The sequence below is a fragment of the Pan troglodytes genome, chromosome 3 (genome assembly GCF_028858775.2).
Source record: "Pan troglodytes isolate AG18354 chromosome 3, NHGRI_mPanTro3-v2.0_pri, whole genome shotgun sequence".
Lineage (NCBI taxonomy): Eukaryota > Metazoa > Chordata > Mammalia > Primates > Hominidae > Pan > Pan troglodytes.
This window is the reverse complement of record NC_072401.2, coordinates 8,540,091-8,554,251: the sequence shown is the minus strand read 5'-3', so window position 1 is coordinate 8,554,251 and position 14,161 is coordinate 8,540,091. Positions and strand designations below refer to the sequence as shown.

Here is a 14,161-nt window from a genome sequence, read left to right as displayed (position 1 = left end):
GTGACAAGGAGAAAAGTCACTCTCACCCAGGCAAAGTGCAGTGGGCAGAGGGCTGGGCCCCAAACAGGAGCCCTCAGGGCTGGCAAATTAGACCCAGACCCATACCCTCTCCCTCGCCCAGCGTCTCAGGCAGGTGCCTGGGGTCAGGGCAGGAAGGGCTTCCCTGGTGCCCACAGGAGTCTCAGGGGCCACATTCCCACGCCCTCAGCTCCTCACCCATCCTCTCTCCTGTCTGGCTTGTCTGCAGCCCCTATGTGCCCTGGAGGCAGCGGCAGCCTCTGTCTGTTCACCTTTCAGCATCCAGGGGCTGGCACTATCTGTGGATGGATGAGGGCAGCAGGGGCTGCAGAAGGGAAAGGGGAGGGCAGTGGCCCCACCACAGGCATCGCCCACACGCACCCAGGCTGTACACGCTGCAGACGTCGGTGCCCGACATCCGCCTCAGCAACTGCCTGGCATCCTCCTCAGAAAAGCAGCCCTCGCTGAAGAATGATTTTTCTTCCTCATTGAGAAAAATTGCACTTTCCAACCTGGAAAAAATAAAGTGCTTTATTCAAAATAACATATTTGCAAAGTCAGCATTTCACACTAAGCACATTTCCATTCCTTGATTTGACAGACAGATAGTCTCGGAGCACTACTCTCTGCCCAGGGGTAGAGACAGAGATTTAAAAACAACAACAACAACAACAACAACAAAAAGTCCAGGCATGGTGGCTCACACCTGTAATCCCAGCACTTTGGGAGGCTGAGGTGGGTGGATCACTTGAGGTCAAGGGTTCAAGACCAGCCTGGCCAACATGGTGAAACCCCATCTCTACAAAAATACAAAAATTAGCCAGGCGTGGTGGCATGAGCCTGTAATTCCAGCTGTTCGGGAGGCTGAGGCAGGAGAATCACTTGAACAGAGGAGGAAGAGCTTGCAGTGAGCCGAGATCACACCACTGCACTCCAGCCTGGGCGACAGAGCAAGACTTTGTCTGAAAAAAAAAAAAAAAAAAAAAACAGATCCTGACCTCAAGGGGTGCCTTGTCTGGCCAGGGGCAGATACCCAGAAGCAGGAAAGGCTGAAACAGATGCAAACAAATAATGGTGTCCTAGGACAGTGAGCTCCTAGGCAGCCTTCAAAGCCCCATTCCAAATGTCCCCTCCCTTATGAAGTCCCCTGTGACAGCTGCAGACAGAACCAATCCAATCTCTCCACATTGTAAACTCCCACTGATTCTGTACAACCTCAGTGCTCGCCAGAGTGCCCAACATACACTTAGGGCACTCTCATAAAGTCAGGGAGAAGAACTACAGGAAGAAACAGAGAGAGAGGGAGAGAGGGGAGGAGAAAGGAGGCAATTTTTGCTTATAGGACTAAATTACCAGTATAATATGAAGCTTTGAAATGCATCTTATTCAGATTTTAAAAAAACTTAGAGTAGCTTACAGCACATTCTACAAAATAACAGGCCTGTATTCTTTAAAAACATCAAAAAAAGACTGAAAAGCTGTTTCACATTAAGGAGGCAAGACATGACATCTGAATAGAACGTGTGGTCTGAAATTTTCATTGTCTACAAAGGCCATCATTGTGGCTACTGGCAAAATCTGAATAAGATCTGTAGATAATGGCATTGTATCTGCGTTCATTTCCTGATTTCGACAGTTGTACTGTAGTTATGTAAGCAGATGTCCTGGTTTTAGGAACCACATACTGCATTATTTAGGGGTAAAGGAACATCATGTTTGCAACTTACTCTCAAAGGGTTTAGAAAAAAATAGAAGTGAAAGAGAGAAAGTAATAAAGCAAATGTCATAACATGTTAACATTTGTGCAGTCTGGGTGAGGGCGTGTGGGAATGTTATACTCTTTTTGCAACTTTCTTCTAAGTCTGAAATTGTGTCAAAAATAAAGTTAAAGAAAAAATAAAGAAGAGGCACCAGGTTGTTCATTAAATAAAAGATGAAAACCCCGGGTCTGGAATAGGAAACATATTCAGCAAACATTTGTTGAGTGAATGAGAGAAGTCAGAATTTCTCCAGCTGTGAACAGGACTAATGGCACCCAGCCCCGTCATCCTTCTGGGTTAAAGGAAGGGAACAAACTAGCTCATTCCCTGGCTCTTCTCTGACCCCTTGTAAGTTCAGTACATGTTGACTTCACACGGCCCCCAGTGACCTGTTGAGAATTTGTGGTCTCCCTTGGAGATGGTAGGGATCAGCTAGACCAAGGATCCCCAAAGAGTGTCCCATGGAACACCAGCTCAGCCAAAAGCAAACAGGGTTGTGGAGGATTCTGGAGGTTAAGTAAGTGTGGAAAAGGCATTTCAACAGGAAAAAGATGCCTTGTTTGTGCTGGGAATCCCTGGGATCACCCACAAGGGATGTGGACCAAGCTTTTCCCCACTCCTTAGGGCATGATGAAGTCTATGATGAAGCAGTGTGTGAGAACATGCTTTGGGAACTGCTGGTCTAGCTCCTGCCATCAGTGCATGGCCTGGCCAGCTTCCAGCTGCTTCTGAAGCACAGGTGCCAGAGGTACCAGAGCAGACGGACCCTTTCCATGAGGGGAACAAGTGAATGGCTTGATGAGGCATGGTGACAAATGGCCTCTGAGACCTGGTCTGAGAGGTGTTGGTCTGTCGCAGCCCCAAACATTGAACAGGACCATTGAAGACAAGCATCTCATTGGTGGGGCCAGGACCAGGATCACATGACCCAGAAGGTGGCCTCTCCATGCACCCACATTCTCTGGGCTCCTTGACTGAGGTCTTAACAAGGACAAGGCCAGGGAAACAGAATTCCATCAAAGGATGGGCACAGCTGACTCCTCTCCAAAGACCCCCTGCTGCTGCTCGCACTGGGCAGTGAGAACACAGAAGTGACCAGGGAATTCTTCTCTTGGAGTTCCCTGGCTGGGAGCAGGCAGGTCATGGGTGGCGTGCAAATCACATAGGAAGAGGCGTATGGCCAGAAGAGTGCCCCCCCAGAGGAGCCACGGGGGCTGATGGCCCCAGGAGAACACGGGGTTCAGGGAGAGGGGGCATCCCAGGCAGAAGGACACACGTGTCACCCAGAGCAGTTTTGGAAGGCACAAGGTACTCTGTGCAGCCCATGGGGGACTGCAAGGTCGGGCCCAGAAGCTTCCTGGGGCTTAACGGAGGAGAGCGACGTGTGTACTGGATTAAATCGTGTCCCTCAATTCATGTCTCTTGGAACCTCAGAAGGTAAGCTTTCTTGGAGAAAGGATCTTTGCAGATGTAATTAGTTCAGCTAAGATGAGGTCAGATTGGAGTTGGATGGGCGCTAGGAGATGGGCACCCTTTTAAGAAGAGAATACGGAAGACACACAGAGGAAGACAGCCACGTGGAGACGGCGGCAGAGTGCAGTGATGTGGCCACAAGTCAAGGAACGCCCACGGCCACCAGGAGCTGGAAGAGGCAAGAAGGACCCTCCCCTAGAGTCTCCAGAGAAAATGTGGTCCTTCTGGCCTTGGTTTTAGACTTTTGGCCTCCACAACTCTGAACAAGCACATTTCTGTTGCTTTAAGCCCCCGATGTGCAGTGCCTTATCACGGTAGCCACGGAAAGATGATGCACATGGGCAGGTGTGCATTCGAGGGAACGCTCTCCCTGCAGCAGCCCGGAGAAAGGACGCCAGGGAACCCTGGAGTCAGGCACTGGGGCCAAGGGGGCAGCAGCCTGAGGACAAGGGAAGAGACTAGGCATCGTCCACAGTGACTTTCAGGCTTGTTACCTGGGGAGCCAGGTGGACGCAGCAACGTCCCCTTAGGTGAGATGGGGGTGGGTTCAGGAAAGGGGCGGGGCTCCAGCCACTCACTCGGACACGGGGCCCTGCATGCTGATGAGGCTGCTCCGCACAAACCCCACCTGGCCCGAGGCTGCGTGTCGGCCCACGCACCAGGGCAGGCTGGGCACCTGCGCCCCAAGGATCTCGATGAGGTCGCCACCTCGGAAGGTCATCTCTTCGGGCCCCAAGCCCTGGAAGTCTGCCAATGCCGAGGCCAGGCCCACAGCTGCGGAAGAAAGCCACATGGTGAGTGCCAGGGAGACCAAATGGGGGCCAGAGCGGGCAGACAGGGCCGATGCCAGCCACCCTGAACCATGGGGAATTCATTTTTTGGTTACTAGGAGGTTCGTAGTAAAGCTTGGTTTCTGCAATGAGGGAGGGAATGTCTACGTGGTCCTCAGAGGGGATGTTTTTATCCCTCTGTTGAAGATGAGAAAAATGGAGGCTCAGAGATGTTGATAAATAAGCCTCGGCCATCAGCCTCCAAGGCCAAGGCTCTTTCCTCCTTTCCTTCTGCAGCCACAACCCCCGGCCCCACCTACTCCCCACCCGGCTCCTGCATGGGGACTTTAGTCCCCCTGACAGGTGCACAGGCCACCCAGACACCGGCAGCTCTGACAGGTGCACAGGCCATCCAGACACCGGCAGCTTGCCACAGAGCAAAAAGCGCTGGACCCGGCATCCAAGGAGAAGGGCTGCTGGCAGTGCCAGCTTTTCATAAAGAGGACGCGGTCACGGTCCTCTGTTAGTGCGCGTGGCAAATTCAGCCAGCGCCAGCCTACCTCGGCCCACCACCTTCCAGGCGTTTCCCATGGTGACAGAAGGCTAGACTCTGAGACTGTTGGGTTGCACTGTCTGAGAAGTGGCGTTTGGGAGCTCTTTGGAGACAGTGGCCAGAGGCCCTGGTGCAGCTTCACTGAGCATCCTATGAGGCTGCACCAGCCCCCAGAGCTTCCTGAGTGTCAGTTATGACCTCACAAGCTGGAGAAGACTCGGTTGGTACAAAAGTAATTGCGGTTTTTGCCATTGAAAGCAATAACAAAAACCACAATTACTCTTGCACTACCTAATAGCTATCTCTCTGGCTCAGGGAGGATGTAGGGCAACTTCCAAAATGTTGGTGCTGCTCCCTAGCACACACGTTTCCCCAAAAAAGAGAGGCCCATGGAAACACTTACCCATCAACGGGTTGCCGGGCATCACAGGGCCACCCATGGCATCGTCGATGGGGTCCTGGGGGATCCTAAGAGCCCACCTGGAGCCAGAAGAGGGAGGTCTTTGCTGCGGGATTTCAGATTTGGGGCAGATACATCCTGTGCAGAGACTGGACAGGCCAGCAGGCCCCAGCAACCTGAGCAGGTCCCTCGCCTCCCCCAACACACACACGTGCACACACACACACACACATGCCTGCCCGGGTGTGTGGCCTTCAGGCCCTGTGCGTGTGGCACTGCCCCCAGGGAGCCCCGCACCCCTCAGCCTAGGGCCCTTGTCCTGGAAACACCGCCACCCCTGTGGGCCTGGAACCCTGCAGACCTCCAAAGCACCTGCCTCCCCCAGCTCCACACAGTGAGGGGTGTGGGAGATCCCAGCCTGGGGCTCTGGAGGCCTGGATTCAAATCCTAGTACCACTGTGACTTTGCCATATAACCTGGACAGATCACTCCTCTCTCAGCCTCAGTTCCTTCAGCCAGAAAAAAAAGGAAGCTGGACTAGATGACTGACAATCCCTCTTTCCCAGATGGCAGAACACTCTCAGTGTCCCCTGTTGGGACACCACTGGCCAGAGCACATAGGAAGGATTCTTAGAAGAAGCTCCTCTTGGGTCTCAGTAATGAGAGAAGCCAAGCCACAGCCTGTCACTTGAGACACTGCAAATCAAGAGATTGAGGTTCTCTCTTTGCTTTGGCTACCAGGAAGCTCCAACCCAAGTTAATGCCCCCCACTTCAGCAAGTGAACAGGAGTTTGCATGTCACCTGTCCTCACATCCCCTGGCTCTATCTGTGGGTCCCGTGTGCCTTCTCACTCTGGATACGCATGTTTTATGTAGCTTCCTCAAAAGCTTTTCGGATGAGCCTGGTGAGAGCTCATGCCACATCTCCTGTGCCAGCGAACCCCAGGATAGCCCTGCCAAGTGGATGTCATTGGCCTATCATGCAGCTGGCAGGCCAGAGGCCCAGAGAGGTGGGCCAAATTGCCGAGGCCACACAGCTGGGAAGCAGCAGAACAAGGCCATGGCCAGGTCTGTCCGGGGCCCCCACCATTCCCTGTCCATCCCCTTGACCTCCAGATGACCCGGGCCTGGGAGTCTCAGCGAGGCCAACAGCTCTCAGAGCAGCAAAGGCCGGTACCTACTGATGAAATGGAATCAAAGGCTCCGGGGCGGCCGCCACTGCCACCTCCTCGGAGGACACGCTGGGGCTCGGCGGTGAAGAGTCTGTTTCCGGGGCCGCCTCTCCCTGGGGTGCCCCCGAAGCCTGCCTGAGGGCCTGGGGGCCATTTCCTGCATCCCGGGGACCCGTCATCACTCTCACATGGTGGTCAGGACACAGGACAAAGAAGGGCCCTTCAAAAGGATGGAGGTGGTCACTGAGGGTGGCCGGACTGGGCGCAGCTGTGGCCCTGCCCCCCACACCCCTGCCGGACAGACAACGAAGGCAACACCCACAGGAGTGGCCCCCCCAGTGTCTGCAGGCACAGAGACCCAAAGGGGCTCAGAAGGAGAGGTGGGCCCAGGGCGAGGTCCCAGCTCTGCCTCCATGTGGTGTGTGAGGCTGGCTCAGCCTCAGACCCTCGCCCTGGGCCTCAGTTTCCCTGACTGTGCGATGCGGAGCCAAACGTGGGACCCCCAGGGCCCTTCTCCATGGACTGCCCCAGTGACCCCAGCCACTGCTGGCAGGCCCCCTCCTGCTGTGGTTGGGTAGGAAAGACAGCCTCATGTCCCCTCCTCAGACTCGGTGGCCAGCCACAAGGCCAGGGCAGCAGCCATGTCAGAGACACGAGCTGGGGACTGGCACTAGACAGAACCTCTCTTCCACTGTTTCCCAGGCACCTCTGTGTCCCTGGGGGCTGGCCAGGGTCTCTAGAGCTAACTGACAGTGCCACACCAAGCACACCTCCCTGCCTGAAGCACCCCTCAGCCTCCAGAGGCTCCGCAGCCCACAGCCCCAGACATGCTCAGCACAGGGGGATCCAGGCTGTCACCCCATGGCCCGGGAGTGCCCTGCACAGCTGGATCTCAGCCATCACCCCATGCAACGCTCACCTTCTTGGATGAGGAGGCTCTCGTGGGTCAGCCTCAAGGCGTTCTCATCCACATGGACTTGGATGGCCGTCTCCTCCTCCTCACTGGGCGAGAGCAGCCAGAAGGCCTGGTCCATGAGCAGGTTTGCCAGGCAGTGATGAGTGAAGCCTGTGGAGGCCAGGCCCAGTCACCCGAGGGCTCCAGAAGAGGGGCAGGGAGGCAGGGAAGCCTGTGTGGTCCCAGGTCGGCTGAGCCCTGCACTGACCAGGTCCAGGGAGACCATGGAAGACACCCACCTGCCCTGGGGTGCCCACAGTGCTGGCTACACACAGCAGCCCACGGCCTGACCACCCGGGCTGTGAGAGGTCAAGCCCAGCTCCACCACCCACCAGCGGCAACCGTGGTCAAGTTATCTGACCTCTCCACGCCTCCATATTCCCCTCTGTGAGACGGAGACCATGTGGTCGGGGGCCGGGCAGGCCGCAGGGGGTACGGGCCAGCAGCAAGGTGGGTCTGAAATGCCCATGTGCAAGCCCCGCCCCGCATCATGAGCTGGTATCTGTTTCCATTTCTATCAGGTGAAGCCTTGTCTCTGGGATGCTGCGAGCTCCCCCCTCTCGTCTGGGGCAGTGAGCCTTCGTTCACCGCAGCTGAACTAGGAGGCTCGGTGCACGCGTAAGGCACAGGCAAGTGATGTGAGAATCCTGCCTCCACACTCAGCGTAGAGTGGACTCTGAAAGAGGGGGACAGGAAGCCTGCTGCCCTCTGGATGGACATCCCCCCACAATGGCCATCACTGTGGATGGGCAGCCGCAGATGAGCCACTTCCTCCAAGAACCGGATCAAGAAGCCCACGTCGACAGTGGGATGAGCCTCAGCCCTGCTCACCGGTGCTTGGGGAATTGTGGCTACAATTCTTACTCCCTAACTCACTTAGCCCTCAAATCAAGGGTGGTGTCGCAAGATCCCCAGGGAGGCTCCGTTAGAGCCTGGAATTCCTCCAAATGGAACAGGGAATGTGCCAGGAAGAGCTCACGTGGGTCAGCTTTCAAATAACAGCTTTCCCGGTCAGCACTGAGGCCACTGGATGGCAGCTTCCCTCAAGTTCTGGTTGAGTGAAATTACAGAGGGCAGAGTGTGAAGGCAACTAGAAGCGCAGCCTAAATCATTCCTGCAACAAAGACCCACATCCGTCTACGACTCCGCCTACCCAGCATTTCTCCCTGAGCACCAGGTGTGCACACCGGTGTTGCTATCTTGCTAGTGAGGCCTTTGTGAGCCTGCCTGTTCTAAAGCACAGATTCATGGCTCATGCCTGTAATCCCAGCACTTTGGGAGGGCAAGGCGGGCGGATCACCTGAAGCCAGGAGTTTGAGATCAGCTTGGTCAACATGGTGAAACCCCATCTCTACTAAAAATACAAAAAATTTAGCTGGGCATGGTAGCTCGTACTTATAATCCCAGCTACTCAGGAAGCTGAGGCAGAAGAATCGCTTGAACCCGGGGGGCAGGGGTTGCAGCGAGCTAAGATTGCGCCATTGCACTCCAGCCTGGGCGACAGAGCAAGACTTCGTCTTAAAACAATAAATCAATAAATAAATAAACAAAGCACCAATTTGTAATCTAAGTGCACGGTGTGTAACCAGCACCTTCCGACGGGCGTCCCCATGACCAATTCTGGGAGGGTCACCTCTTTACCGAGAGCGTGGTAGGTGGAAAACTTCCAGATTTCTTCAAAAGTCTTAAACGTCACCACGATCCGGTCCTGGTCACTGTGGATGGACAGCAGCCTGGCTGATAATTCCTTAAGAGAAAGAAATAGGAATTCGAGAGGTCCCCAGGAGCTCTGGGGCATCTGTCAGGAGGACAGCGTCCACATGACAGAGACATCTTGCAGATGTGGCCCCGGCGGGGGACGACACACCCAGGGCAGATTCCTTCACAGCCCAAGTCAGCTCCTCCCCTGCTCTCAAGCCAGCCGTGGCTCCCCAGAGCCTGTGGGGAGAAGCCCCTGCCCTTCCCAGAGCTCATGTGGCCCCCATGCCCTGGCTCCTCACCCTCTACACCTCCCCCTCAGCACTCTACCTGCCTTATCCCCCACACACCAGTGACCGCCGCTTCTCCCGCCCTAAGCTGGTCCCTCTTCGGCTGTGCTCTCAGCCCTGAGTGGCCCCAGCCCCACCTGCAGCATCAGCTCTGATTTCCATCCCCCCACCAGCATCCCCTCTCCTCTGATTTCTATTAATCAGTGTTGACAGGGGCATGAAAAAATAACAGCAGCTAACACTGGAACTCTTCCGACTCGGGAAGTGTGTGTCGGGGGGTACTATTAGACTCCCCATTTCAGAGACAAAAAATAAGGCGCCGTTTCTTTCTTTCTTTTTTTTTTTTTTTTTAAGAGATGAGGTCCCACTCTGCTGCCCAGGCTGGAGTGCAGTGGCATAATCATGGTTCATTGCAGCCTCAACCTCCTGGGCTCAGATAATCCACCCATTTTACCTCCCACAGGTGCACACCATCACGCCTGGCTAACTTTTTAAATTTTTTTGTAGAGACGAGGTCTCCCTATGTTGCTGAAGCTGGTCTTGAACTCCTGGGCTCAAGTGATCCTCCTTCGTCGTTCGCCCAAAGTGCTAGGATTACAGGTGTGAGGCACCATGTCCTGCTGAAGGCCCCATTTCTTATTCAAGATCTGACCTCTGTCAGTGGCTCAGCTGAGATTCAAACCCGGAGCCAGCACGCTGACCCAGTTCACCTGTGCCCGACATCCCGCACGACAGCCCCACGTGTTGAGCAGGTACTATGTGTCCAGCACCCTGCAGGTGCTTGGTGTGAGTTAATCACATAACCCTCAAGTCAGCCCCCCAGGGACGTAATTCTAAGCATCCCCAGTATGTGGCTGAGGAAGCAGAGTTCACAGAGGCTAAGAGGCACCGGCCAAGGCCAGGCTGGTCCAACCCCAGTCAGTGGTGGTAACGCCCAGCCCAGCTCCCAAGCCCCCAGCCCTCAACCATGGGGAGGTCTGCCAGGTCAAGACACACCCTGTGCCAGCCTCCCCAGAAGGCTGGTATGTGCAGAAGCCCACAGGAGGCTGGCTTTGTCACCAGAAAAAATAAGACTAACTTCACACTTGTCCTTAACTCCCCATCAAAGAGACTTTGACAGTCCTTGTGGGTGGAGGGCAGGTGGAGAAAGGGACAGCTCGAGGTACCCTGTTGCTGGGGCTGTGGGAGAGCAGAGGGACGATCATAGTGCCCTCCACAAAGCAAGTGGGAGAAACAAGCCCTCACCACCCACTGGGTATCACAGCCGCCCCTCCAAGGCCACCACTGTCCTGAGCGGCTCTCACTCTCTGAGGCCTGCCTCCTGTGTTCCCGGTCTCAGACACTGCACCTCAGCCCCTCTCTCCCCCCGACTCCAGCTCCCATCCCTGAGCAGGCCCCAGAGGGCTACTCACCCCAAGCACGCGGGCCATCTCCCGGCTATCATTCTCCAGCAGGCGGAGCTGGCCCCGGAGGGTCTGCTGTAGGCCGGGGTCCCGCAGTCCGCTCTTCCTCCGCACAGCCAGCAGCTGCAGGGTCAGGTCTGGAGGGGCAGATGGAGGTTGGGCAGTTGGTCTGACGTGGGCTGGGAAGTCTGTGGGGCAGTGTACTCCAGCTGCCAGCCTCCAACCCACACACCTGACCCCGAAGGCCTGGGCAGTGAGCTCCTGGGGAGCCCAAGCCCCAGGTTTAGATCTCAACCTTGCCCCACCCCTATAAAGGCCTTGGACCACTGCCTAGCTCCCAGCCTGTTTCTTTCGGGGTGAGTGCCTGTCCTATGGAGTGGTGGGGACAAGTGGACTCATGTCCCCTGCAGGCCAGGCCGGCACAGAAACCACTGCGCACAGATGGTCTCTCCTCCCTGTCACCGTGACCTCCAACCCCTCCCCTCAGTGCGCTGCCCCAGAGGGTTGCTGCATCGGAACTTGCGGGCACAGGACCTGGACAGCCACATTTAGCAAGCCCCTCCTCCACGCCCATGGTGACTGTAAGGTGGGGAGTCTGGGACCATGGGGGCACCCACCTCCAGCAAACACCCCACAAGCACCTTGGAAATCTCAGTTCTGCCTCCCTAAGCCGGCTCCTCTCCACTTCTTCCCTGTCTCTCAGAGGGCAGAGGGCCCCCACCCCTGCTCGGATCAATGACGCCTCCTACTCACACACCACATCAGCCACCAGCAACCCCATGGGCTCCACCCCCCACCCCACTCCTGCCCCCATCGTGGTTCTGAGCCTTGGCGGGTCTGACCTGGGCAGCTGTCCACACCTGGCCCTCCCTCCTGTCTGTCCCCTGGTCTGCGCAGAGCCATTGGGACCCCATGACAGCAAGGTCCAACCCATCGGCCTACTCTGGGCCATCCCTGTGGCACCATCCAGCGGAATCTTCCGCAGGGGTGGGCACGTGCTCTGTCTGCTGTGTCCCATTCGGGGGCCACCTGCCACGGGGGCTATGGAGCTCCTGAGATCCAGCCCCCTCCTCAATGTCTGAGGTTGGCAATTTCCCACTAGAATCCAGGCTCCCGGGGCTGTGACCCCATCTGCCCTGTGCACTATCCCTTCCCAGTGCCTGGAAACGCTGAGAAAAAAGTGTTCCCAATCCTCCAGGTCAAGACTCGGCCCCAGATCTCTAGGCAGTGGCATTCCAGGGGCTTTGGCCTCTACAGAGCATGGCTGCCCCAAGGGAGAAGGTGGGGAGAAGGGAAGAGAATGAGGAGTAGAAGGGGAGAAGGAGAGCAGGGAGAGGGGAGACACCAGGAGGGGTAGAGGGAGGGAGAAGGGAGAAAACGGTGTGGGGGCGGGTGGAGAGGGAGGGAGTGGGGAGAAACCAGGAGGGAGAGAGGGAAGGAGAAGGGAGACAACGGTGAGGAGGAGAGGGAGGGAGAAGGGAGACAACGGTGAGGAGGGTGGAGAGGGAGGGAGAGGGGAGAAACCGGGAGGGGGAGAGGAAGGAAGAGGGGAGAAACCAGGAGGGGGAGAGGAAGGAAGAGGGGAGAAACCAGGAGCGGGAGAAGGGAGACACCGGGAGGGGGAGAAGGAGGGAGGAGGGAGAAAACGGGAGGGGGAGGAGGGAGGGGGAGAAAACGGGACGGGGAGAAGGAGGGAGAAGGGAGAAAACAGGACGGTGGGGAGAGGGAGGGAGAGGGGAGAAACCAGGAGGGGGAGAGGGGAGACACCGGGAGGGGGAGAAGGAGGGAGGAGGGAGAAAACGGGAGGGGGAGAAGGAGGGAGAGGGAGAAAACGGGATGGGGAGAAGGAGGGAGAAGGGAGAAAACAGGACGGTGGGGAGAGGGAGGGAGAAGGGAGAAAACAGGACGGTGGGGAGAGGGAGGGAGAGGGGAGAAACCAGGAGGGGGAGAGGGAGGGAGGGGGGAGAAAAGGGGAGGAAGGAGGGAGGGAGAAGGGAGAAAACGGGTGGGGGGAGAGGGAGGTAGAGGGGAGAAACCAGGAGGGGGAAGAAAATGGGAGGGGGAGAGGGAGGGAGGGGGGAGAAACCCAGAGGGAGAGAGGGAGGGAGGGGAGAGAAACCGGGAGGAAGAGAGAGAGGGAGAGGGGAGAAAATGGGAGGGAGAGACAGATGGAAATGAGACAGAGACAGAGATGGATTCTCACACCTTTGAATAAGCTTAAAGCACCTGCCTGAGAGTTTTCTGCTAGGGGACCCTTGAGCAAACACCCTCACCCCCTATGGGGGAAGGGCCAACCGGGCCAACCTGGAGACTTCTGGAATCTGGAATCCACTCCCCCAACAGGAGGCACCAGCCCATCATTCCACAATGGTTCCTGAGCTGTGACGGCTTTTTTTTTTTTTTTTTTTTAAGAATTTGCCCAGGCTGGAGTGCAATGGCGCAATCTCGGCTCACTACCTCTGCCTCCTGGGTTCAAGTGATTCTTCTGCCTCAGCCTCCCAAATAGCTGGAATCACAGGCATGCGCCAACTAATTTTTGTATTTTTAGTAGAGATGGGGTTTCACCATATGGGCCAGGCTGATCTTGAACTCCTGACCTCAAGTGATCCACCGGCCTCGGCCTCCCAAAGTGCTGGGATTACAGGCGTGAGCCACCGCGCCCAGCCTGCATTTTCAAATTCTAAATAATGGTCCTATTGCCTAATGCATCCTGGTTATCCCGAGTGGCCACCAGCAGTGCTGACCACACAAAAGGAAAGTCAGAGGACAGTCGGGCATCACCGCAAAGGGGAAAAGCCAGCAATGGATGCTGGGGTCTCCATTCCTCCCCAGCGGGGGGTTGGGGGGTCTCCAGGGTAAGGGGCTTCTTACACCTCTACAGCCGGCAGCTTCCTGGGCCCCCTTTGTGGGCTCTGCTCCCCGGCCCAGGGCTGCCTCCCTCCACCTGTGCCCTGCGGAGATCCCATCCCTGGGAAGCCTGTGCCTGGACACCTCGCCCCACGACGCAGTGGGTACTTTCGTCTACCTCTTACCATATGGCACCTGTGAAGCCCCTCCCTGGGGTGTCACCCACGGAGTCCCCAGGACCGTGTCTGCCGTTTGTGCAGGTGCACACAGGGATGCCTAGGGGAGCCCCAGGGGCCATGTCCCCCTCTGGGTGCAGGACCTAGGCATCCGCATTTAACAAGCCCTTCTTTCTATTCCCATCATGATTTTAAGGCGGGAAGTCTGAGGCCGCACTTTGAGAAGCCCTGGGTTAGACTCTTGGATGCCCAGGGAGCGGCACAGCCCGGATTTGAACCTGAAGCCCTGTGTAGGGCCCAGGATGTTTACCTGTGGGATAAACCCCCATCTGGCAGGGAGGGGTCCCAGCAGCAGGCCCAGCCACGCGGGCAGGAGGAGCCTCGTCTGCAACACAGCAGGTTCCCAGAATTAGGGGAGACCAAGCAAAGGCCTGGCTCCTCTGAAGGCACCAAACGCTCCAGGTCTCTCTGCAAGAAAAGAGGTGAGTTCTGTCCCGCACGAGCCGCCTTTCCCACAGCTGCCTTCCTACAGTCTCCCCAGAGCCCAGCAAGGAGGGAAGCTGCCTGCATTTCCCAGCGTGCTGTGACAAGCTGCCCCACTCAGAGGCTTAAGACCACACGACTCGTATGATTCCGCCGCTCTCAA

The 14,161-nt window shown here is 56.6% G+C and overlaps 1 protein-coding gene across 32 annotated transcripts in view; it reads right to left on the bottom strand.

The window, feature by feature from the left end:
• The window catches only part of SH3TC1 (SH3 domain and tetratricopeptide repeats 1), a 42,208-nt gene that overhangs the window by 17,397 nt on the left and 10,650 nt on the right, over positions 1–14,161 (bottom strand). For 14 of the 32 annotated variants that reach the window (XR_010156445.1, XR_010156446.1, XR_010156448.1 and 11 more), the window contains 8 exons: positions 13,826–13,900; positions 10,502–10,629; positions 8,743–8,848; positions 7,066–7,212; positions 6,156–6,366; positions 4,978–5,054; positions 3,830–4,025; positions 400–530 (listed from right to left, as the gene is read on the bottom strand). Coding sequence is in view for 22 of the 32 variants with exons in the window: in XM_016951300.4 (XP_016806789.3) it covers positions 400–530; positions 3,830–4,025; positions 4,978–5,054; positions 6,156–6,366; positions 7,066–7,212; positions 8,743–8,848; positions 10,502–10,629; positions 13,826–13,900 (1,071 nt within the window). In the remaining 10 variants the exon portion in view is untranslated. Of the gene's footprint in view, positions 1–399; positions 531–3,829; positions 4,026–4,977; positions 5,124–6,155; positions 6,367–7,065; positions 7,213–8,742; positions 8,849–10,501; positions 10,630–13,825; positions 13,984–14,161 lie in introns of all 32 variants that reach the window. The other 18 variants (XR_010156443.1, XR_010156442.1, XR_010156444.1 and 15 more) reach the window with 3 other exon arrangements.